We start from the raw sequence: 27,274 nt of genomic DNA, 5'->3' as shown, positions 1-27,274 counted from the left end.
CTTGAGAAGAAGATTTTTGAAATTTCAGTCAATTTGAACCTTTTTAGCCCCGTCCATCAGCCCCAGGGGGGTCAGTCAGGGCCAACATGTGCATGCCATCAAACTGTCATCCCACGCTGACAATGTTTACAAAATTAGAATGAATTCCAATAGAAATAAAACAAATTAAAGTCAAAAATGTGATTTCCCTATATAAACTATAGTAAAGTTTAGCCCCGCCCCAGGGGCAAACTTGAGACCCCAGGGTCATGAAATTCACAATTTTGGTAAAGAACTTTCAAACCCAGCCATCTATGAAGTGTATTTGATTCTATCATATCTGAGAGTAGAGAAGAAGATTTGTGAAATTTCAGTCAATTTGGCCCTTTTTAGCCCCGCCCATCAGCCCCTGGGGGTCAGTCAGGGCCAACATGTGCATGCCATCAAACTGTCATCCCATGCTGACAATGTTTACAAAATTAGAATGAATTCCAATAGAAAGAAAACAAATTAAAGTCAAAAATGTGATTTCCCTATATAAACTATAGTAAAGTTTAGCCCCTCCCCAGGGGCAAACGTGAAACCCCTGGGTCATGAAATTTACAATTTTGGTAAAACACCTTAAGACCCTTTCATCTATGAAGAGTGTTTGATTCCTGCATATCTGAGAGTAGAGAAGAAGATTTTTGAAGTTTTAGTCAATTTGACCCTTTTTGGCCACGCCCCTCAGGCCCGTGGGGGGTGGGGACCATATAATTTACAATTTTGGTTGACCTTTAGCCATAGAAGCTTCCTGCCAAATTTCATAGAATTTGGTTTGTGGGTTTTGGAGAAGAAGTCGAAAATGTAAATTGTTTACGGACGCACGACGCACGACGACGGACAAAAGGGGATTAGAATAGGTCACTTGAGACTTTGTCTCAGGTGACCTAAAAAGAAAACTGCAAAACCAACATGATTGGTTGAATTGACAGAAAAGATAACCAGTTCAGACTCAATTGCTTTAAAAACAGCAATAGCTCAATAATAATGGTCGTATCACAATACCTACAACCTGTCATGATGATAAAGTCTCCGATATGTCATGATAAATTCTACAATATGTCATGATAAAGTCTACAATATGTCATGATAAAGTCTACAAATGTCATGATAAAGTCTACAATATGTCATGATGATAAAGTCTACAATATGTCATGATGATAAAGTCTACAATATGTCATGATAAAGTCTACAATATGTCATGATAAAGTCTACAATATGTCATGATGATAAAGTCTACAATATGTCATGATAAAGTCTACAATATGTCATGATGATAGTCTACAATATGTCATGATGATAGTCTACAATATGTCATGATGATAAAGTCTACAATATGTCATGATGATAGCCTACAATATGTCATGATGATAGTCTACAATATGTCATGATGATAGTCTACAATATGTCATGATGATAAATTCTACAATATGTCATGATGATAAAGTCTACAATATGTCATGATGATAGTCTACAATATGTCATGATGATAGTCTACAATATGCTATGATGATAAAGTCTACAATATGTCATGATGATAAAGTCTACAATATGTCATGATGATAAATTCTACAATATGTCATGATGATAAAGTCTACAATATGCCATGATGATAGTCTACAATATGTCATGATGATAGTCTACAATATGTCATGATGATAAAGTCTACAATATGTCATGATGATAAATTCTACAATATGTCATGATGATAAAGTCTACAATATGTCATGATGATAAAGTCTACAATATGTTATGATCATAAAGTCTACAATATGTCATGATAAAGTCTACAATATGTCATGATAAAGTCTACAATATGTCATGATGATAAAGTCTACAATATGTCATGATAAAGTCTACAATATGTCATGATGATAGTCTACAATATGTCATGATGATAGTCTACAATATGTCATGATGATAAAGTCTACAATATGTCATGATGATAGCCTACAATATGTCATGATGATAGTCTACAATATGTCATGATGATAGTCTACAATATGTCATGATGATAAATTCTACAATATGTCATGATGATAAAGTCTACAATATGTCATGATGATAGTCTACAATATGTCATGATGATAGTCTACAATATGCTATGATGATAAAGTCTACAATATGTCATGATGATAAAGTCTACAATATGTCATGATGATAAATTCTACAATATGTCATGATGATAAAGTCTACAATATGCCATGATGATAGTCTACAATATGTCATGATGATAGTCTACAATATGTCATGATGATAAAGTCTACAATATGTCATGATGATAAATTCTACAATATGTCATGATGATAAAGTCTACAATATGTCATGATGATAAAGTCTACAATATGTTATGATGATAAAGTCTACAATATGTCATGATGATAAAGTCTTCAATATGTCATGATGATAAAGTCTACAATATGTCATGATTAAGTCTACAATATGTCATGATAAATTCTACAATATGCCATGATGATAAAGTCTACAATATGTCATGATGATAAAGTCTACAATATGCCATGATGATAAAGTCTACAATATGTCATGATGATAAAGTCTACAATATGTCATGATAAAGTCTACAATATGTCATGAAAGTAAAGTCTACCAAACAAAGTGATCAGTTGAAAGCTAAGAGAGGAGATCTCTGGTCAACTATGCTATAAATACAAAGGTCAAAAGCAAGAGATCCCAGGGTGATCTTGGCATCCATCACTGACTGATTTTTGTTGGTCCTATGAAGTTCTTTTCTCTACTTTTCCCATCTTTCCCCTCCTCCTTCTAAATCACATAATAACATGGCAAACCTACATCTGAAGTCTAAGCTGGTGATTTGTTGCCCTTAAAACCAGCATGCTACTGGCCCAATATCCTCTTGGTTATTGAAAAGAAGTTGAAAATGTAAATTGTTTACGAAGCATGACAGACAACTGTGATGCCGGAATCACAATAGTTCATTTGAGACTTTGTCTCAGGTGACCTACATGTAAAGACCAAACAAGACCTACATACAGAAAATAATACAATGATCTTTAATGGGCATATCAAAATGCCCCAACCTGAAGACTAGAACTTGAACCAGACAGACAAACAAACTGAGCTACCTGGCCACCCTTTTAGTCCAATTCTGCTTCATTCCTGCCTCTTTTAACATGGCCTTATACCCCAAAAGACAAGATCCTATCAAAACTTTTAAGACTCAGAGGTGATTTTGGTCAAAATTAAAACTGGAGAAATCCCAGATAGTAAAAGTAAGAACAGGCATGGTGCAATCCCAATTAGTTATTTTATTATCATTATACCATGTCCATGGTAACACCAACACCACAGAACTCAAACAAACAATAACCAATCTGATAAATGATCTGCAGTCATCTGTTTTAAACTAAATGACTAATTTGTAAAACCCTCTAGAACAAATATAATCTTTACCTGTATGGTATCTGTGTGTTTAAATCTTCGTTGTTGTAGATCCCTCAGTGGAGTCCGTAATGTCACCAGTACACAGTCTGGAGCTCCATCTGGTGGTTCATCTGGGAGATGCATCTTCTACAAATTGAAATTATACAATCATGAATTCAAGTCCAACAATGCCACTAGTCCCTTTCTCCTCCACTAACCTAGACAAATCAGGCAATTTGATCCCTATTGACACCATTCAATTCCTTGGAAGGCTAGGCCCTTTATTTTTATAATCCCCTTCACCAATATCCCTACTCAGTGGACAACAGGAATGTGTCCTCATCCATATCCCTACTCTACAGACAACAGGAAGGTGTCCTCATCAATGTCCCTACTCAGTGGACAACAGGAAGATGTCCTCATCAATATCCCTACTCAGTGGACAACAGGAATGTGTCCTCATCAATATCCCTACTCTACAGACAACAGGAAGATGTCCCCATCAATATCCCTACTCTACAGACAACAGGAAGATGTCCCCATCCATATCCCTACTCTACAGACAACAGGAAGATGTCCCCATCAATATCCCTACTCTACAGACAACAGGAAGATGTCCCCATCAATATCCCTACTCTACAGACAACAGGAAGATGTCCTCATCAATATCCCTACTCTACAGACAACAGGAAGATGTCCCCATCAATATCCCTACTCTACAACAGGAAGATGTCCTCATCAATATCACTACTCTACAGACAACAGGAAGATGTCCCCATCAATATCCCCACTCTACAGACAACAGGAAGATGTCCTCATCAATATCCCTACTCTACAGACAACAGGAAGGTGTCCTCATCAATATCACTACTCTACAGACAACAGGAAGATGTCCTCATCAATATCCCTACTCAGTAGACAACAGGAAGATGTCCTCATCAATATCCCTACTCTACAGACAACAGGAAGGTGTCCTCATCAATATCACTACTCTACAGACAACAGGAAGGTGTCCTCATCAATATCCCTACTCAGTAGACAACAGGAAGATGTCCCCATCAATATCCCTACTCTACAGACAACAGGAAGGTGTCCTCATCAATATCCCTACTCTACAGACAACAGGAAGGTGTCCTCATCAATATCCCTACTCTACAGACAACAGGAAGTCTCCTCATCAATATCCCTACTCTACAGACAACAGGAAGATGTCCTCATCAATATCCCTACTCTACAGACAACAGGAAGATGTCCTCATCAATATCCCTACTCTACAGACAACAGGAAGGTGTCCTCATCAATATCCCTACTCTACAGACAACAGGAAGATGTCCTCATCAATATCCCTACTCAGTAGACAACAGGAAGATGTCCTCATCAATATCCCTACTCTACAGACAACAGGAAGATGTCCCCATCAATATCCCTACTCTACAGACAACAGGAAGATGTCCTCATCAATATCCCTACTCTACAGACAACAGGAAGATGTCCTCATCAATATCCCTACTCTACAGACAACAGGAAGATGTCCCCATCAATATCCCTACTCTACAGACAACAGGAAGATGTCCCCATCAATATCCCTACTCTACAGACAACAGAAGATGTCCCCATCAATATCCCTACTCTACAGACAACAGGAAGATGTCCTCATCAATATCCCTACTCTACAGACAACAGGAAGATGTCCCAATATCCCTACTCTACAGACAACAGGAAGATGTCCTCATCAATATCCCTACTCTACAGACAACAGGAAGATGTCCCCATCAATATCCCTACTCTACAGACAACAGGAAGATGTCCTCATCAATATCCCTACTCTACAGACAACATGAAGGTGTCCTCATCAATATCCCTACTCTACAGACAACAGGAAGATGTCCTCATCAATATCCCTACTCTACAACAGGAAGATGTCCTCATCAATATCCCTACTCTACAGACAACAGGAAGATGTCCCCATCAATATCCCTACTCTACAGACAACAGGAAGATGTCCTCATCAATATCCCTACTCTACAGACAACAGGAAGATGTCCTCATCAATATCCCTACTCTACAGACAACAGGAAGATGTCCCCATCAATATCCCTACTCTACAGACAACAGGAAGATGTCCTCATCAATATCCCTACTCTACAGACAACAGGAAGGTGTCCTCATCAATATCCCTACTCTACAGACAACAGGAAGATGTCCTCATCAATACCCCTACTCTACAGACAACAGGAAGATGTCCTCATCAATATCCCTACTCTACAGACAACAGGAAGGTGTCCTCATCAATATCCCTACTCTACAGACAACAGGAAGATGTCCCCATCAATATCCCTACTCTACAGACAACAGGAAGGTGTCCTCATCAATATCCCTACTCTACAGATAACAGGAAGATGTCCTCATCAATATCCCTACTCTACAGACAACGGGAAGATGACCTCATCTGTTGTCTTCTGAGGAGGGACTTCATTTACCACATATTCCTGTTGTCTACATTGACATAGAGAATACATGGTTAGTATGTTTATTCATTTTGGTGCTTGACATGGAAAAGCTGAGCTGACTCGACAAGCCAAATTAAACATTGTATTGTAAGATACTAGCGGTGAATTCTGTTTATCTTGCAACAATTTTCTACAAGTTGATGACATTCAGAACAAATAAATTTCCATTTTCCTTTCTCGGGTATGAGTGACCCTGAGTGAAGTGTACTGCTACAGATACGACTTGTGTGTGTATCTACTACCCTGAAACTATTAATGCGCCATTGCAAGATAGTTCAATTTCACTTTAACATGTATGGAAATATAACACAAATACAAAATATTCCTGACAAAGACTCACTAAATTTACTATATGTAGACAATCAACAAAATGATTTAGATTTCGCGAACATCTACTGTAGACAACAGACACACACGTGTGTCACTGTTCAAAGGTTACAGTTCAGGGTCAAGTTGAAAGTAGCCCCATCAGATGTGGAACGTATTGACATATAAAGCACTTGTATTGATTGATAAAGCATACGTTTATCCATCAGTAGTTATCGGGCAGTGTGTGTGGCAGTTGCAGGATAAAGTATTATTTCACCTTTTTATTTCGTCTCTGTAACTCCTGCTTGGCTGCCTGTAGTACGTCCTCATTAATACTCTCAGGTAAATGACGGTGATGGGCAGCAATCTCCGACTGTTTTTTTCCTTCATTATCAACTATTATTTCACCCTGAAAAACATTATTTTTTCATAAATGTAAGCTTACTGGTATACATACATCAAATTATCCACAATAAATATTTCAGTGAAAAACTGGTCTAAAAGTAATGGCCATCTGACTTTACAGACCCTAGTAGGGTACTATTGTAGTATACATAAACAGTAGAACAGTGATAACACTTGGAATTGTGCAATACTGTGCAATGGTGCCCATCTTGGATTTCCCAGCAATCTGAGAAATAACATCACTTGGTCAGGACCATCTCAGGATCATTCCATGTAAGTTAGAGCCAAGTATGTGTTGTTCAGGAAAACCATATTGGATTGTGCAATCATGTTACAAAATGGACTCCATGGCTAAGTTTTTATGAGGCCAAAAAATAACAACTTTGTTTCCCTTCCTTAATATTCCCACCGATTTCAGCTCAATGGCACCGGCTGAACTGGAGAAGAAGTTTAAAATGTGTTTTTGTTTTCAAAATTGACAAGATTGATAATATCCATTGCTTCGATCCAGAAACCAAGCCGTTTATAGCAATATAACCAATTTCTCCCTTTTGGTCCTTCCCATCAGTTCCCTTTGAGGTCAGCCCCACCATTTATACAATTTTAAGTCCTAACCACCTTAGGTAAGCTACCAGTCAATTATAAGTGATATACATTGCTTACTTAATTGCTTCCTTAAATGGGACTATATAGGCAAGCTAATAAACCATGCCTAGTAACAAGGCATCACAAGCAATACAAATACCTTCTCCCTTCCAGTGAATTATCCTCCAATTAATAAGCCCTGATGCTAACACATTCAAGTTATTGTCATTTTTGAGCATTACATGGGGAATTATCAAATCTGTTTAAAAAAAGTTGCTAGAACGATGACAAAGATACTCTGTAAATAGCAACAGCGACCTCATCCTTGACCATGGCAGTCTGAAACATGAACTCTTTCGAGATATACTCATACTTGACAATGTATGAAGTTTTATTGAAAATTGGTTAAAAATGAAGTTGCTAGAGTGCTGACAAAGATTTTTTTATAAATAGCAACGATGACCTTATTTAGATATCCTTGACCTTGAATTGGCAGCCTGAAAAACTACTCATTCAAGGTATACTCCTACCTGAACAATGCATGAAGTTTGACTCTGGTTAAAATGAAGTTGCTAGAGCTCTAGAAAAGGGTGAACTCTATAACCCCTACCGACTTTGTTGCGAGGGGATAATAATTAAGTTCATTCCAAACTTTAAGCCCATCACATATCTATAGCTATTCAGGAAACTTAGATACGATTGATATATTGCTTTGTCCTGTCATAAGACAAACCCTGACTCTGTGTTAGAGTTTGTATGTCGGCCTCCAGAGCTTATTACAGATAAATATGGTTTATGATAGATAATCAGCAATCAAGTTAAATGTATGTCATCTGTGGATACTTTGATAAAACGAAATAATGTATCTTTATAAAAGTTACATTGTAATCAATCTTAACAGTGACTCACCTAGGGATAGATAAATCTACTAATGATAACCTATATTTAGAGAATGACAGGACCCATGTACCTAAATATTAACCAAAACAGGCACAAAATCTAGGTATCAGGAGTTAAATGTGTTGAAATGTTAACAATGTATAACTTAGATACGAGTAAGCTCACATAATCTAAGTTCTAATGAAATCATATATTCGCAGTAGAAAACCAGGACACAAACTCCAACCATATAATGACTTTGATATGCCCTCCATGATTATGTCAGTAAGAAACACTGTGATCCTAGCCAAATAGGTAAGATACGTATAACACAATGCACATCTTTCTTTTTTTTTAACTTTTTAATAAAGAAAATTTGTTTTGTCTTTTTTTTTTTTTTTTTAGTTTAATGTTTGAAAATATGTGAAATCTATGTTTGAAAATATTCATGATCACTTCCTTTCTCTTGAATTATCCATCACTGGATTCAGATATCGTTTGGAATGTAAACCTCATTAATTAGATATTCTTTAAGATAACAAGAGATCCCAGAGGGATCTTGGCGCCCACCATTGAATGATCTTCATAGGTTCCATGTCAGATTGATCTTTTCTCTACTTTTCCCTTCATTTTACTAATCTGTGCAAATTGAGACATCCCTCCAGTACTTTTCAAACAAGGGAATCCTAGCTATATAAGAAATTTGAGATTTAACGATAATGGCTGTTTGTTTACTAGGTTGTTTTCAGGACAGACTGGTCCAAAAATGCAATACAAGGGACCAAGGGGAACCTACTTATGAAGTTTGAGAAAGATCCATTCAGTACTTTGAGAAATAGAAATAACAAACTTCAATTGTCAAAATCCAAGATGGCGGTCTGTCGGCCATATTGTTTTCCAATTGATCTCAAAATGCAATAAGCATAACGAGGCTACAAGGGGAACCTCCATATGAAATTTGAGAAAGATCCCTTCAGTACTTTCTCAGAAATAGCGATAACAAACTTCAATTGTCAAAATCCAAGATGGCTGCCTGTCGGCCATGTTATTTTCAGATTGGTCTCAAAATGCAATATGCATAACTAGGCACCAAGGGAAACTTACATATGAAATTTCAGAAAGATCCATTCAGTACTTTCTCAGAAATAGTGATAACTAACTTCAATTGTCAAAATCCAAGATGGCTGCCTGTCGGCCATGTTATTTTTAGATTGGTCTCAAAATGCAATATGCATAACTAGGCACCAAGGGGAACCTCCATATGAAATTTGAGAAAGACCCATAAATACTTTCTCAGAAATTGTGATAACTAACTTCAATTGTCAAAATCCAAGATGGCTGCCTGTGGGCCATGTTGTTTTCAGATTGGTCTCAAAACGCAATATGCATAACTAGGCACCAAGGGAAACTTACATATGAAATTTCAGAAAGACCCCATAAATACTTTCTCAGAAATTGTGATAACAAACTTCAATTGTCAAAATTCAAGATGGCTGCCTGTCGGCCATGTTGTTTTCAGATTGGTCTCAAAACGCAATATGCATAACTAGGCACCAAGGGAAACTTACATATGAATTTCAGAAAGATCCATTCAGTACTTTCTCAGAAATAGTGATAACAAACTTCTATTGTCAAAATCCAAGATGGCTGCCTGTCGGCCATGTTATTTTTAGATTGGTCTCAAAATGCAATATGCATAACTAGGCACCAAGGGAAACTTACATATGAAATTTCAGAAAGACCCTATAAATACTTTCTCAGAAATTGTGATAACAAACTTCAATTGTCAAAATTCAAGATGGCTGCCTGTCGGCCATGTTGTTTTCAGATTGGTCTCAAAACGCAATATGCATAACTAGGCACCAAGGGAAACTTACATATGAAATTTCAGAAAGATCCATTCAGTACTTTCTCAGAAATAGTGATAACAAACTTCTATTGTCAAAATCCAAGATGGCTGCCTGTCGGCCATGTTGTTTTCTGATTGGTCTCAAAACGCAATATGCATAACTAGGCGCCAAGGGAAACTTACATATGAAATTTCAGAAAGATCCCTTAAAGACTTTCTCAGAAATAGTGATAACAAACTTCAATTGTCAAAATCCAAGATGGCTGCCTGTCGGCCATGTTGTTTTCGGATTGGTCTCAAAACGCAATATGCATAACTAAGCACCAAGGGGAACTTACACATGAAATTTGAGAAAGATCCATTCAGTACATTCTCAGAAATAGCGATAACAAACTTCAATTGTCAAAATCCAAGATGGCTGCCTGTCGGCCATGTTGTTATCTGATTGGTCTCAATACGCAATATGCATAACTAGGCACCAAGGGGAACCTTCATATGAAATTTGAGAAAGATCCCTTCAGCACTTTCTCAGAAATAGCGATAACAAACTTCAATTGTCAAAATCCAAGATGGCTGCCTGTCGGCCATGTTGTTTTACGATTGGTCTCAAAACGCAATATGCATAACTAGGCACCAAGGGGAACCTACATATGAAATTTGAGAAAGATCCCTTTAGTACTTTCTGAGAAATAGCGATAACAAGAATTGTTTACGGACGGAGGGACGGATGGACGGAGGGACGGACGGACGGACGGACCACGGACCACGGACACAGGGCGATTTGAATAGCCCACCATCTGATGATGGTGGGCTAAAAACAGATAGAAAGCAAAACTATGGCAGGAGCCATGAAGTAAATATTGCTTTTAGCAACTTAGGAGCAAGGTATGATTATTGAACAATAAAGGACTATTTACATCACTGAGTTTGTATCGTAGATAATATAACCATGGTGATATTTCAGCCAATCAAATAGAAACATGTTTATATGGATATAATCTGCTTAAGAGAAATATGACAAAACCAAACAGCTGTGCCATATTTTACATAAGCTTTAATAAGCATTTAAAATGGCAAATGAGGCAACTGAATATTCTGCAGTAAGATGATGAAATCCAATGAATGGAGGCTTGTCCCATATGTCACATGTCATATGTTATAAGACTTCTGTAACAAACATATATTACTGACAAAATTATATAACTGATGATATTTCAGAAGATATACATTTAATACTTCCATAAATACTGAAATTTTTAATTGTGAAAATAACATTGGATAATGTTACAATTTCAAATTGTGAAAATAACATTGAACAACTTTATAATCTCTTTTTTATTATACACTGTAGTTCAATGAAAACATTTTACTCTTTTCAATATGTCAATGGGCTAACAATTAAGTTCAATACAATGTAATTCAAACTGTCCATTCTGAACATTGGAGTAGCTATGTACTATAAAATGGTATTTTATTTCATTCATTCCTACAATGTTAGCGAAACCTACACATCTGCTAACCAGACACAAAATATATATATAAGTCATGCAATGTAAAGTGTGTCACAGCAGGGGATCCCGATTGGTTGGAAAGTATTTTAAGAATGGCAGGTCTAGGTGAAGGTCATTCACCTTTATGTACTAGGATGGGTGTGTCAAATGCAGAGAAATGACTGGTTAGAAGGCAAGTCAACAAACACACACACCAATATGAGATATAAATAAAACACTTAAAGCTGTGACCTGGCCACTTTTTCTCAGGAATTCCATTAAACATATGGATACAGAAGCAAAAGATTTAACCTGGAAAAGGACTCCATTTATAAAATATCCAGTGTAAATCTCTGAAAGCAGGTAGTGAAATTCCTCTCGACTATTCATGTTTAATGTACCATGCAATATTCAGGATAAATGAATCATAAAAAGCCCGTTAAATCAAACATGCTGTACTGTAAATTCCCCAGCCGATCTTATATGCTTCTTGCTTATTCAAAAGAAGTTTTTTTTTTATAAATCTATAGCCATATTCTATACTGTATATTGACAATCTATTTGACCACTAAATTTCAATACAGCCTAGCTTCCAAAGCATGCTATGATCTAAACATTATGACAGTATACTAGCCCTCCTCAGCATGTTATGATCTAAACATTATGACAGTATACTAGCCCTCCTCAGCATGCTACATTTTGTATGATCTAAACATTATGACAGTACTAGCCCTCCTCAGCATGCTATGATCTAAACATTATGACAGTACTAGCCTTCCTCAGCATGCTATGATCTAAACATTATGACAGTACTAGCCTTCCTCAGCATGCTATGATGTAAACATTATGACAGTATACTAGCCCTCCTCAGCATGTTATGATCTAAACATTATGACAGCACTAGCCTTCCTCAGCATGTTATGATCTAAACATTATGACAGTATACTAGCCCTCCTCAGCATGCTATGATCTAAACATTATGACAGTATACTAGCCCTCCTCAGCATGTTATGATCTAAACATTATGACAGTACTAGCCTTCCTCAGCATGTTATGATCTAAACATTATGACAGTATTAGCCCTCCTCAGCATGCTATGATCTAAACATTATGACAGTACTAGCCTTCCTCAGCATGTTATGATCTAAACATTATGACAGTACTAGCCCTTCCTCAGCATGCTTATGATCTAAACATTATGACAGTATACTAGCCCTCCTCAGCATGTTATGATCTAAACATTATGACAGTACTAGCCCTTCCTCAGCATGTTATGATCTAAACATTATGACAGTACTAGCCTTCCTCAGCATGTTATGATCTAAACATTATGACAGTACTAGCCCTCCTCAGCATGCTATGATCTAAACATTATGACAGTACTAGCCCTTCCTCAGCATGTTATGATCTAAACATTATGACAGTATACTAGCCCTCCTCAGCATGCTATGATCTAAACATTATGACAGTACTAGCCTTCCTCAGCATGTTATGATCTAAACATTATGACAGTACTAGCCCTTCCTCAGCATGTTATGATCTAAACATTATGACAGTATACTAGCCCTCCTCAGCATGTTATGATCTAAACATTATGACAGTACTAGCTCTTCCTCAGCATGTTATGATCTAAACATTATGACAGTACTAGCCTTCCTCAGCATGCTATGATCTAAACATTATGACAGTACTAGCCTTCCTCAGCATGCTATGATCTAAACATTATGACAGTATACTAGCCCTCCTCAGCATGCTATGATCTAAACATTATGACAGTACTAGCCCTCCTCAGCATGCTATGATCTAAACATTATGACAGTACTAGCCTTCCTCAGCATGCTATGATCTAAACATTATGACAGTATACTAGCCCTCCTCAGCATGCTATGATCTAAACATTATGACAGTACTAGCCCTCCTCAGCATGTTATGATCTAAACATTATGACAGTACTAGCCCTCCTCAGCATGCTATGATCTAAACATTATGACAGTACTAGCCCTCCTCAGCATGCTATGATCTAAACATTATGACAGTACTAGCCTTCCTCAGCATGTTATGATCTAAACATTATGACAGTATACTAGCCCTCTTCAGCATGCTATGAGTTAAACATTATGACACAATTATGGCATTGAATTGGGCATTCAGTCATGTTATGTTATTTTCTTCCAGGTTTGCATTGACTATGGATGCCCTGGTGGATTATCATACATGAAGATGCAGCTGTTATTGTGAAAAAGGTGAACAACTGCTGACCACAAATGATTTATTTCAGAGCATTGCTGTCTCCATCTACAGCAACCAAAGTACCAACACCATCCAAACACAAACAACCCTACACCTTCAAAGTTCCCTTACATTACGATACACACGATAGGGATGTTCACTTAAGTCTTTTCTCCAAACACAATATTATTTGATTTTAGTCAGAAAACATCATCTTTTTGCAATCATTATCAACTGTCCAGATTTTTGTTCTTTATACCATCTGACACGTTTTTTTCTATTAACATCCCAAACCACCATATTCTTTCAAACGCTTGCACAATCCTTTTTTCTGCTTAATTCTAAGCTCTTTGCTTTTCCGCCCCATCTTTTTGTCAGTGTTCACTTACAACACAGGGAGGAAGACTGTAATATCACGTAAGAGTCACATCCGAGCTATTGAGTCTACTCCATATAACAAGTATCAGATTTTCTGATGGATATTTACAGTCCAAAACTTACATAGAAGAGAAATAAGATTGTTATGACATTACTTACATGATGCATTACGATTATATTATTTATAGTTTATTCGGCTGAAATCATAGACTGACAGACAGCACTAATACATTGAGATGCATGGCTACCAGGTAACTACATATACTGTAACTACGGTAATATACTGAAACGAAAAAGAAACACAATTATCCACAGGAAAAAAAATGTTTAATAGAATGTAATAATGGTGTAATTGCAGGATAGTAAACCACTCTGTGTGTCATCCAGGAAAACTTTATCCATGTATGTTTAACCTTCATTGAATTTCAGATTTATTCATGTGTACCCCTCTCAAAATGAATAACGTTCGGGGCCCATCAATATCAATGCCCCCTATGAGCTAAGTGGTTGTACAGACTCTTTTGTGTATTGAATTGATACTGACCTTCCTCATTGGTCAGGGTACTGACCCTCCTCATTGGTCAGGGTACTGACCCTCCTCATTGGTCAGGGTACTGACCCTCTTCATTGGTCAGGGTACTGACCCTCCTCATTGGTCAGGGTACTGACCCTCCTCATTGGTCAGGTACTGACCCTCCTCATTGGTCAGGGTACTGACCTTCCTCATTGGTCAGGTACTGACCCTCATTGGTCAGGGTACTGACCCTCCTCATTGGTCAGGGTACTGACCCTCTTTATTGGTCAGGGTACTGACCCTCCTCATTGGTCAGGGTACTGACCCTTCTCATTGGTCAGGGTACTGACCCTCCTCATTGGTCAGGGTACTGACCCTTCTCATTGGTCAGGGTACTGACCCTCCTCATTGGTCAGGGTACTGACCCTCCTCATTGGTCAGGGTACTGACCCTCCTCATTGGTCAGGGTACTGACCCTCCTCATTGGTCAGGGTACTGACCCTCCTCATTGGTATACGGTTCCATTCCTTATCTGGCACTAACATCAACTGTGCGACGTTGATTGGAGGGTTCGGCCTTTGTCTATAATCCTTCCGTCCAACTCTGTCCCATAAATGTTCTGTCGAGGAGAAGTCAGATCAACCCCAAACTGATGATGAGGGTACTAAACATACATGGATGAAACCGATGATGTTTTTCTAGATGACAGAGTGCCTGTTCCCTATCTTTCATGTACACCATTATTACATTCTATAACATCCTTTCAGTATACTTTGATCATTACAAAGTATACACAGTGTTGATAAATCACAGGGAAGGCAGTTTATTAGGACTTTTACAGCAGGGGCTAAATACCAGCAGATTAATATCAGTTCTGTTTATTAGGACTTTTACAGCAGGGGCTAAATACCAGCAGATTAATATCAGTTCTGTTTATTAGGACTTTTACAGCAGGGGCTAAATACCAGCAGATTAATATCAGTTCTGTTTATTAGGACTTTTACAGCAGGGGCTAAATACCAGCAGATTAATATCAGTTCTGTTTATTAGGACTTTTACAGCAGGGGCTAAATACCAGCAGATTAATATCAGTTCAGTTTATTAGGACTTTTACAGCAGGGGCTAAATACCAGCAGAATAATATCAGTTCTGTTTATTATGACTTTTACAGCAGAAGATTGGCTGAATACCTTAGGACTTATACAGCAGATGATGGGCTAAATACCAGCAGAATAATATCAGTTGTGTTTATTTTGTTGTTACTGACATGATGCCTAACTACATGACTGTAATTTCAATGTGTAGAATCACCCTGGATGGATATACAAGATAGCATACAATCGTAAATAAGACTGAGTGCTTCACTTGTCATGAAAAAGATATACCTTTTCACAGCATTAAACCTGATGAGATTTTTTGCAAATAACCACCACACTAACTCCTCATGGTATTACAAATAACCACCACACTAACTCCTCATGGTATTACAAATAACCACCACACTAACTCCTCATGATATTTTAAAGTAACTTCAATTAAGTGAATCACTTCAATATAAAAGTGTATAATATGTAATCTGTAGAAAATGGAATGTTGTAAAGATCATCTCTTACACAGAACAAACATTCTGGACAATGGAATTTCTTCGTTGAAAACCCAGTTTATGGTGATGCAGTTTATTTCAGTGACATTTGTAAATGTCCTAATTAAATTGACCTGCCCCCTATAAATTATTATCTTTTGAAAGATAGCAGTGACCGATTTCTGCCAACAACACATCAGCTCAGGTTATTTCCATATATAGGTCTACAATGCATGTTGAAATACAAGCCTTTGTTTACAAACACAGCAAATTTGAGCTAGTAGGTTTTCTCTACTGTATACCTGCCTGCGTCAGGTGTTGGCCTCAATAACCCGAAATTCCTTTACACATCACCGAGTCACGCTTCTCTGATCATTACAATATCATAAGTTAGATTAGGACTCATTCACTTGGGATTATAAACATACCATCGGTCATATTAAAACTCAGATACATGTAACTCATAATAAACTAAAACAAGTTTGGAGTTGGGACAACTGTAATGTACCTGTGAGTGACTAATTTAATGTTATTGATGAAATTAAAGTTTAATTAGCCAGCTAATGCTGTGTACAATGTGATTGATGAAATAAAAGTTTTATTAGCCAGCTAATGCTGTGTACAATGTGATTGGTGAAATAAAAGTTTTCAGCTAGCTAATGCTGTGTACAATGTTAGTGATGAAATAAAAGTTTTGAGCCAGCTAAGGCTGTGTACAATGTGATTGATGAAATTAAAGTTTTATTAGCCAGCTAATGCTGTGTACAATGTGATTGGTGAAATAAAAGTTTTATTAGCCAGCTAATGCTGTGTACAATGTGATTGGTGAAATAAAAGTTTTCAGCCAGCTAATGCTGTGTACAATGTGATTGGTGAAATAAAAGTTTTCAGCCAGCTAATGCTGTGTACAATGTGATTGATGAAATAAAAGTTTTGAGCCAGCTAAGGCTGTGTACAATGTGATTGATGAAATAAAAGTTTTCAGCTAGCTGAGGATGTGTATAATGTGATTGATGAAATAAACGTTTTCAGCCAGCTAATGCTGTGTACAATGTGATTGGTGAAATAAAAGTTTTCAGCCAGCTAATGCTGTGTACAATGTAATTGATGAAATAAAAGTTTTGAGCCAGCTAAGGCTGTGTACAATGTGATTGATGAAATAAAAGTTTTCAGCTAGCTGAGGATGTGTATAATGTGATTGATGAAATAAAAGTTTTCAGCTAGCTGAGGATGTGTATAATGTGATTGATGAAATAAAAGTTTTCAGCTAGCTGAGGATGTGTATAATGTGATTGATGAAATAAAAGTTTTCAGCTAGCTGAGGATGTGTATAATGTGATGTTTGATTGACTACCTAGATAAATGTGTTTATAACAGTAAAGAGAGTTTACTTGTGATTGGAAAGTTCTGTAATTCTGAGCCAAGCAATATTTCCTATTTTGAATGGGACTCATGATATATGGTTTAAAAATCAATGTTTGAAAATAAAGTTAATTTTATGATATTATTTCATTTTTCTTCGATGGTTGCCTTTCCCTGTTGTTTGTTTACAGAGGTAAGTAGAGGGCTAGTGATAAAGTGTTGGAACACCTTAACCACTCTGTCACTGTGGCCCCACAGTTAAATTAGGGGCCAGTATCATTTTTCAATATCTGTCTATATATGGTACTAAATAACCATCAACTATCTTTTGTTATAAATCATCTGTATTCATAATACATGTTCCTACAAAATAATAGTTTCTAAACAGCAGAGAATTTTATAAACAAATCAACATTTATTGACTTGAAATGTTTCTATATTTAACTCGAGATCTATATATAGATGGCATTTATCAGTACATCAAGGATTGATTATTTTTTTAGCATTTCAGCAATCAGATCCTTGCCATCACATATGTCTAAATCTCACTTAAGAGCTACATGTCATATGTAATGAAGCATACACAAATCATTCGTGAAGGTCCTGTTTCAATACCAGTATCTGCTCTGAAAGAATAATAATATGATTTTCAAGATGGAGGCGATGGTGGCCATCTTGGATAACAGGTCAGAATTTTGTATCCGGACAAAATGTGGACCATACAAAATCTGAAGTGAAGGTCTGATCATGTCATTAGTGTAAAATTCACAATGGTCCATCAGCAGAACAACAATGAAAGTCCAGTCTTGATAATGCTATCTGTTCAGGAATAGTACTTTTGCCATTTAAGAGTATTTTCATTGCACAGGACGATGGCAGCCATCTTAATCAAATTTTTTGTTTTGAACCAACTCACCATGTTTATGCCGTAGTCGCTGTTAGTCGCTGTATCATGAATGTATGGACAGACTTTGACATTGACAACATAATCAAAAGGGTTTACAATTCACATGGTTGTTGCCCCCAGAGTTACAAATATTATCATCATAACTTTTTTTCTTTGTGATGTTTATATGAAACCTGCATTATAATGTGTAAGCATAACATCAAAGTTTGGACTGACCTGACCAACAACATCTGTCATTTTTTAGTTAACATTTATAAAGCTTGATAGGGACTGGGCTGAATACATATTACAGTATTTCTACATGCATAAATCACTGGATTAACTATTACATTTGGTATCAACCCGGACACACAGTAAGATCATTAACATAGTATAACCACTACGTCAGCTGATAAGTTTTACATGTTTTATTTGTAGTTATTGATAACATCCGTCTCTATGTCATTTTCCTTTGGTATGTAAAGTATTTCATGGGTGTGATCTTATATTAACCTCACCTACCATCACATCCTCCTTCTATTTGTTGTTGTCTGTTCATGATGACCAGGGAATTTGTTGGATTACCTAAGGATTTTTTTTTCAAAGCAGGATTTACTTTATTTAATGACAACACAACAACTACAACATAAATATTTACAGCACCACAAAATAAAACCAGCTTCTATACTTTAATACAAGTCCTTTCATCCCAAACCAAAAACTGCAATCTATAAGGGAGGTATATAACCAACTTGTATAATTACCTGAGGATTAATTTGTATGGAAATAACCTCAAGATACCATCTTAGTCAGTTAAGTAATAACACTGTAATAACTATATATTTAATGGAATTTAAGGCTTAAAGCTTCAATGTCCATATCAGGAAATATTTCACAAATCTAATGTATAAACATAATTATATCAATAACCATATATTACATCCTTGAAGTGATCATCCACTAGTTTTTCAAACAGAACAATTAATTGAGCATTAACAACATGTTTTGGGAGACTGTTCCATGTATCAACTACTCTATATGTGAAAAAGTTTCGCCTCAGTTTTGTATTGCAGTGGTTTTTGTATATTTTCAAAAGTGTGGGTCATAGTTTGATGGCTCAGATATCAAAAGTAAATAAATGAGGTTACTCTGTTATCGAAAACATTAAAAAGTGTTATCAAGTCCCCTCGCATCCTCCTGTGTTTTAGTGTAGGGAGTATAGTGTTGTTTTTAATTAATAAATTTAATGGATGATTAGCCAATTTACCTATGACAAAGACTAATCGATTATGATTTTTTATTATCGATCATGGTTTGACTTTAATATGGACATTTTAAATTTTTACAGCTGATTTCAACAATTAATAAATGAACAATATCACTTTATAAACAACCAAACAATATGCTATAGTTTAATGAACGCTATTTATTAACTGTATGTATGTGGCATGCACAACAGATGTATTATCATAAAACAGCTAACCATATATGACCTAATAAGGGGGCAGGGCGTGGGTAATTGACAGTCCTTACTTAGATTCATTATTCTGAAGTTTTATGAAACAGACTATACCTTATAGCAGAATACCCAAGGCTGTGGAAACAGTCAGTCATAAAAATATTTTAGATGAAGATATCTATTCATTATCATATATTAAGCTTAAACATCACTTAAATGTTCCTGTAAACTTGTAAACCATGCCAGCTGTTCTTTATAACAGAGAACGTGTATTCAACCATTTATGTTCAAATGGAACACTTTTGTGTTCTATTTATAGAGTTATAGCCCCTTAGCCCAATGTATTAGTATAATAAAGAGTCGTATAACTTCAGTCTGTGTTTGAGTCTTTTGTTCATAAATATAAATTTATGTGTTATACATAAATGCTGTTTATGAACTAAGACGATCTATTGCTTATATCTAAGTTCCTTATATCATGTATGTATATATAGTAGTAAGACAGTTAGTAGTGAGTAATAGCAGAGGATAGTGATTGGTCAGCCTGATAGCAAGTATGTGATTGGTCAGTCCAGTCATGTGATCGGTCAGTCTCTTCTGCAGTTTTTCAGTGAAGATAGAAGTTTTGCACCAAAAAATTATTACCGCCACCACCCCACCACCCCACCACACGACCATTTCAGGTGATGCCTGGGGTTATAGCAGCTGTTTTTCTATTCGAAATTCATAAGGCAGTTTCAGTGAGTAAACACTTGCCAGCTGTTTCCGAGCATGGACAAATCATACCGTTTTCCTCCCTTCCTTGTTAAGGGAGTTAGGGTTTATGGCACCCCGCTCTGCATCAAATTACTGATTCTTACTTGAGTGGGGCATTTTACATCATTTGTAATTCGTAAGTCCCCCAAGAATTTGTTTATTTCTACTAATAAGTTGACTCGATTCAGTTACATGGCCTGGTCAAGCAGATTCATTTAAACAAATATGGTAGCACTTCAGTTCAACATGATACAGGCCCAATATCAGGTCCCTTAGCCTGTTGAATATCAGGAATATTACGCTATACAATGGAAAAGTATATGGAACAGAATAAATGTGAAAATCAGTAATTATTGTATGTAACACAGAATTTACATATTAACATTCTTAAAGCATATCTGGCATTTATATTCACTGTACAGTCAGATTTCCCATATTTTATAAGGTTTGAACAGTAACATTAACAGAGATGTATATATACATATCCCATTACTTTACGGAGAGACATCTCCTGCATTAATTCTGATTTCCTTTCAATTCATAATTTTGGCACTAACACTTAAAGAGCTGTTACAATCTTGTGTTTTCACCACAATCAATGTGACCAAAATTTCTTATCATTTCAGATATTGGTTTATAATCCCATAAATATAGCTGTGATATATCTTTGACAAAAATATTTTGGATGTGATGTTAAAATCTTGCCTTTTCACACTTTAATTGTTAGGTTTCTTTCATGTCATTCTCTCACAGATATAATTCCAGAAATATACCATTATCACTGTCTTCAATAAATAAATCATATTTTAATTTGATCCATTTCAATTATTCAAACGAGATTAAATTCTTGGGTATTACACCAAACACAAAAACACTTGAATAAGATGGATTTCTTATACATATTCTCAGTAAAGGAAGGATATTAGTATTCCTATGTATTATAACAATAAAACTGACTGAAGCCTCCAACGGGTACAAACAAGGCCTCTATTAAAACCAATTACATGTACATGATATTTATTGGTGCTGGATTACAAACTGTACTACCTACATCAACTGTAGCTTAACTGTCCAAATGGATTTAGACAAGATAGAGCAAGGTCAAAACTTTTAAGTTTTGTACAGATTCACACTTGAAAGTGCTGTAACAATTTAAAATGTAATACAAATGAGTCAGGTTTGTAATAATTATCATCACTAGTAATCACTCAGTAGTGAGATTTTATAACATCAACATGTTGCAAGTATTCAATATTTACTAGCCTATCGCAACTGTAAACTTTCATGTACATTGTAAATAGGCAATACTGTACAGAAAGATCTATAGATACAGGTATATGTAAGATCTGAGCAAGTAGTAATATTACAATCAATACAAAAGTCAGTAGAACTCTCTCTATGGAGCCTTGTTAAATTAGGAAAGGTAAAGCACTAAACTCAGATGGATAGACAAGACCATATGGAGCTTCAGATAGATCCTAGCATTTCATAGAAGTAGTGTTGTAATCTTAGAGGACAACTGATTTGTCCCAATGTGTCTACACTTAGTCACACCTTGATACGGACATGTTTACATACAGTGTTGGTGACATTATAGACTACACTTAGTCACACCTTGATACAGACATAGACTACACTTAGTCACACCTTGATACAGACATGTTTACATACAGTGTTGGTGACATTATAGACTACACTTAGTCACACCTTGATACAGACATAGACTACACTTAGTCACACCTTGATACAGACATGTTTACATACAGTGTTGGTGACATTATAGACCACACTTGGTCACACCTTGATACAGACATGTTTACATACAGTGTTGGTGACATTATAGACTACACTTAGTCACACCTTGATACAGACATGGACTACACTTAGTCACACCTTGATACAGACATGGACTACACTTAGTCACACCTTGATACAGACATGGACTACACTTAGTCACACCTTGATACAGACATGGACTACACTTAGTCACACCTTGATACAGACATGGACTACACTTAGTCACACCTTGATACAGACATGTTTACATACAGTGTTGGTGACATTATAGACTACACTTAGTCACACCTTGATACAGACATGGACTACACTTAGTCACACCTTGATACAGACATGGACTACACTTAGTCACACCTTGATACAGACATGTTTACATACAGTGTTGGTGACATTATAGACTACACTTAGTCACACCTTGATACAGACATGGACTACACTTAGTCACACCTTGATACAGACATGGACTACACTTAGTCACACCTTGATACAGACATGTTTACATACAGTGTTGGTGACATTATAGACTACACTTAGTCACACTTTGATACAGACATGTTTACATACAGTGTTGGTGACATTATAGACTACACTTAGTCACACTTTGATACAGACATGTTTACATACAGTGTTGGTGACATAGACTACACTTAGTCACACTTTGATACAGACATGTTTACATACAGTGTTGGTGACATAGACTACACTTAGTCACACTTTGATACAGACATGGACTACACTTAGTCACACTTTGATACAGACATGGACTACACTTAGTCACACTTTGATACAGACATGTTTACATACAGTGTTGGTGACATAGACTACACTTAGTCACACCTTGATACAGACATGTTTACATATAGTGTTGGTGACATTATAGACTACACTTAGTCACACTTTGATACAGACATGTTTACATACAGTGTTGGTGACATTATAGACTACACTTGGTCACAGACTACAACCTAAATCCTTCAGGATGTGTTAGTGCCTTTAGGAGACATACTAATCACTGACATATCCCCTAACCAGGGGAAAATTGTCACCTGCAAAGTACACATTTTGATAAGGACTTGCATTGTTTACTTTTGGAACATGAAGAATTCAAAGCAGCTTGAATCAATTACTAGATCACAACATTAATTTCATTTGGACCAAAATAGTAAAAATTTTAATGACTGGAAGGGGGGGGGGGAGGGGCATACATGTAGGTTAGTGGGGACAGACATGTAGGTTAGTGGGGACAGACATGTAGGTTAGGGGGGACAGACATGTAGGTTAAGGAGGACAGACATGCAGGTTAGTGGGGACAGACATGTAGGTTAGTGGGGACAGACATGTAGGTTAGTGGGGACAGACATGTTGGTGAGTGGGGACAGACATGTAGGTTAGTGGGTACAGACATGTAGGTTAGTGGGGACAGACATGTAGGTTAGTGGGGACAGACATGTAGGTTAGGGGGGACAGACATGTAGGTTAAGGGGGACAGACATGTAGGTTAGTGGGGACAGACATGTAGGTTAGTGGGTACAGACATGTAGGTTAGGGGGGACAGACATGTAGGTTAGTGGGGACAGACATGTAGGTTAGTGGGGACAGACATGTAGGTTAGTGGGGACAGACATGTAGGTTAGTGGGGACAGACATGTAGGTTAGTGGGGACAGACATGTTGGTGAGTGGGTACAGACATGTAGGTTAGTGGACACAGACATGTAGGTTAGTGGGGACAGACATGTAGGTTAGTGGGGACAGACATGTAGGTTAGTGGGTACAGACATGTAGGTTAGTGGACACAGACATGTAGGTTAGTAGACACAGACATGTAGGTTAGTGGACACAGACATGTAGGTTAGTGGACACAGACATGTAGGTTAGTGGAAACAGACATGTAGGTTAGTGGGGACAGACATTTAGTTTAGAGGACACAGACATGTAGGTTAGTGGGGACAGACATGTTGGTGAGTGGGGACAGACATGTAGGCTAGTGGGGACAGACATGTAGGTTAGTGGGGACAGACATGTAGGTTAGTGGACACACACATGTAGGTTAGTGGGGACAGACATGTAGGTTAGTGGACACAGACATGTAGGTTAGTGGGGACAGACATGTAGGTTAGTGGGGACAGACATGTAGGTTAGTGGGGACAGACATGTAGGTTAGTGGGGACAGACATGTAGGTTAGTGGGGACAGACATATAGGTTAGTTGGGACAGACATGTAGGTTAGTGGGGACAGACATGTAGGTTAGTGGGGACAGACATGTAGGTTAGTGGGGACAGACATGTAGGTTAGTGGACACAGCCATGTAGGTTAGTGGACACAGACATGTAGGTTAGTGGGGACAGACATGTAGGTTAGTGGGTACAGACATGTAGGTTAGTGGGGACAGACATGTAGGTTAGTGGGGACAGACATATAGGTTAGTTGGGACAGACATGTAGGTTAGTGGGGACAGACATGTAGGTTAGTGGGGACAGACATGTAGGTTAGTGGGGACAGACATGTAGGTTAGTGGGTACAGACATGTAGGTTAGTGGGTACAGACATGTAGGTTAGTGGGGACAGACATATAGGTTAGTGGGTACAGACATGTAGGTTAGTGGGGACAGACATATAGGTTAGTTGGGACAGACATGTAGGTTAGTGGGGACAGACATATAGGTTAGTTGGGACAGACATGTAGGTTAGTGGACACAGACATGTAGGTTAGTTGGGACAGACATGTAGGTTAGTGGGGACAGACATGTAGGTTAGTGGGGACAGACATGTAGGTTAGTTGGGACAGACATGTAGGTTAGTGGGGACAGACATATAGGTTAGTTGGGACAGACATGTAGGTTAGTGGGGACAGACATGTAGGTTAGTGGGTACAGACATGTAGGTTAGTGGGTACAGACATGTAGGTTAGTGGGGACAGACATATAGGTTAGTGGGTACAGACATGTAGGTTAGTGGGGACAGACATATAGGTTAGTTGGGACAGACATGTAGGTTAGTGGGGACAGACATATAGGTTAGTTGGGACAGACATGTAGGTTAGTGGACACAGACATGTAGGTTAGTTGGGACAGACATGTAGGTTAGTGGGGACAGACATGTAGGTTAGTGGGGACAGACATGTAGGTTAGTTGGGACAGACATGTAGGTTAGTGGGGACAGACATATAGGTTAGTTGGGACAGACATGTAGGTTAGTGGACACAGACATGTAGGTTAGTTGGGACAGACATGTAGGTTAGTTGGGACAGACATGTAGGTTAGTGGACACAGACATGTAGGTTAGTGGGGACAGACATGTAGGTTAGTGGGGACAGACATGTTGGTGAGTGGGTACAGACATGTAGGTTAGTGGACACAGACATGTAGGTTAGTGGGGACAGACATGCATGTTAGTGGGGACAGACATGTAGGTTAGTGGGGACAGACATGTAGGTTAGGGAAACAGACATGTAATTTTGTTTCAATGATACTATGAAGCAGTTTTTGTATTTTGGCCCACAAAGTGTAATTCAATTATGTGTATAGCTCTTTTATCTTTGAAAAACAACAACAGCCTGTATTAATTTAGCGTAAAACTGAAAACATGGAGTTTCATCTTAGTAGTACTCCAGTACAAATTAGCATTACTGAGAGTATAACAGGAATATATCATATAAATATCAACAGGTGTTCAGTATATAAATTAAGATACCAAAGAGATCTGAGGAAAGACATAGTTGTATCAATAGTATAGTAATTAACTGTATGAAGTTTAAATATTATTCATAGTATAAATTACTTTTGTTTGAATATGCACATTTTATCAAGGTGGAAGATAATATGAGCAAGGTTTAGGCAGATGGTCTTCTGATGCATATTGCAGGTACACCAAAATGCCCCAAGATTCTATCAAACAAGAGGCCGAGAAGGCCTGCATCACTCACTTTGTTGATAGCTTTACTTGTTGAATTTTAACAATGCTACATATGGTTATGGGGTGGGGATTTCAACAGCTTCAAGAATATAGCCCAGAAGCAATGTCGTCCAGACTCCTTCAGGGTGTTAAAAGTCTCCAGGGAATGTTTTGACAACATGAATGTGTTTAAAACTAAGTTCCTTGGGGTGGGGAAACACCCCACAACCTCTTTTTACAACATTAACATGTTTACATTTTAAGGCCATGCAATGATATATGTGGTTATAGGGTGGGGATCTAAATTGTTTCAAAGATAAATCAATGAAACTAAGCCCATATTGTGTTAATCTCTTGATGTCCGACAATGCTATATATGATTATAGGCTGGGGATCTAAATGGTTTAAAAGAAATTTTAAAGAATCTAAATCCCTAGGGATGGGGAAAGACCCCAGGGCCTTTATAATGGGGGCAAACCCCATCATTTGTAGCTTTTTGAATTCACAGCCACTAAGGATGCTACTAGTCAAATAAATATGAGTGATATCCATAGTTTAGTTCCAGAGAAGTCATTTATAGCAAAATAGCAAAATTGTTCCCTTTTAGCCTGACCCTCATTCCCCTGGGGGTCAGCCCTACAATTTGTAGATTTGAATCCCAATTACTTAGGGATCTAATCAGTCAAAGAGGAGCAATACCCATAGCTTAGTTCCAGAGAAGTCATTTATAGTAATGTAGCCAAATTACCCCTTTTGGACCTGCCCCTCAGCACCCTGCTTTGTATGAATTTGAATCCCAACCACCTAAGAATGCTACCACTGAAATATAAATATCATATTTTGCTTAGTTCCAGAGAAGTTGTCACCCCCACCATTTGTACAAGTTTGAATCCCCACCTCAAAACTATGCTACCAGAAATATATGAGCGACATCCATTGCTTGTTTACAGAGAAGTAATTTATATAAA

General features: G+C 37.3%; 1 protein-coding gene across 1 annotated transcript in view; it reads right to left on the bottom strand.

Annotated features, from left to right (window-relative positions):
• LOC117323050 (UBX domain-containing protein 8-like) overlaps positions 1 to 27,274 on the bottom strand; it is a 64,368-nt gene that overhangs the window by 7,212 nt on the left and 29,882 nt on the right. Inside the window, exons 5-6 of the mRNA XM_033878053.1 lie at positions 6,520 to 6,651; positions 3,454 to 3,570 (exon numbers count right to left, since the gene is read on the bottom strand). Of these exons, the coding sequence (XP_033733944.1) occupies positions 3,454 to 3,570; positions 6,520 to 6,651 (249 nt within the window). The remainder of the gene's footprint in view (positions 1 to 3,453; positions 3,571 to 6,519; positions 6,652 to 27,274) is intronic.

This window comes from Pecten maximus, chromosome 1, assembly GCF_902652985.1.
Source record: "Pecten maximus chromosome 1, xPecMax1.1, whole genome shotgun sequence".
In the NCBI taxonomy this organism is placed as follows: domain Eukaryota; kingdom Metazoa; phylum Mollusca; class Bivalvia; order Pectinida; family Pectinidae; genus Pecten; species Pecten maximus.
Note: the sequence above shows the minus strand (reverse complement) of the source record. Positions and strands in the feature narration are given on the sequence as shown.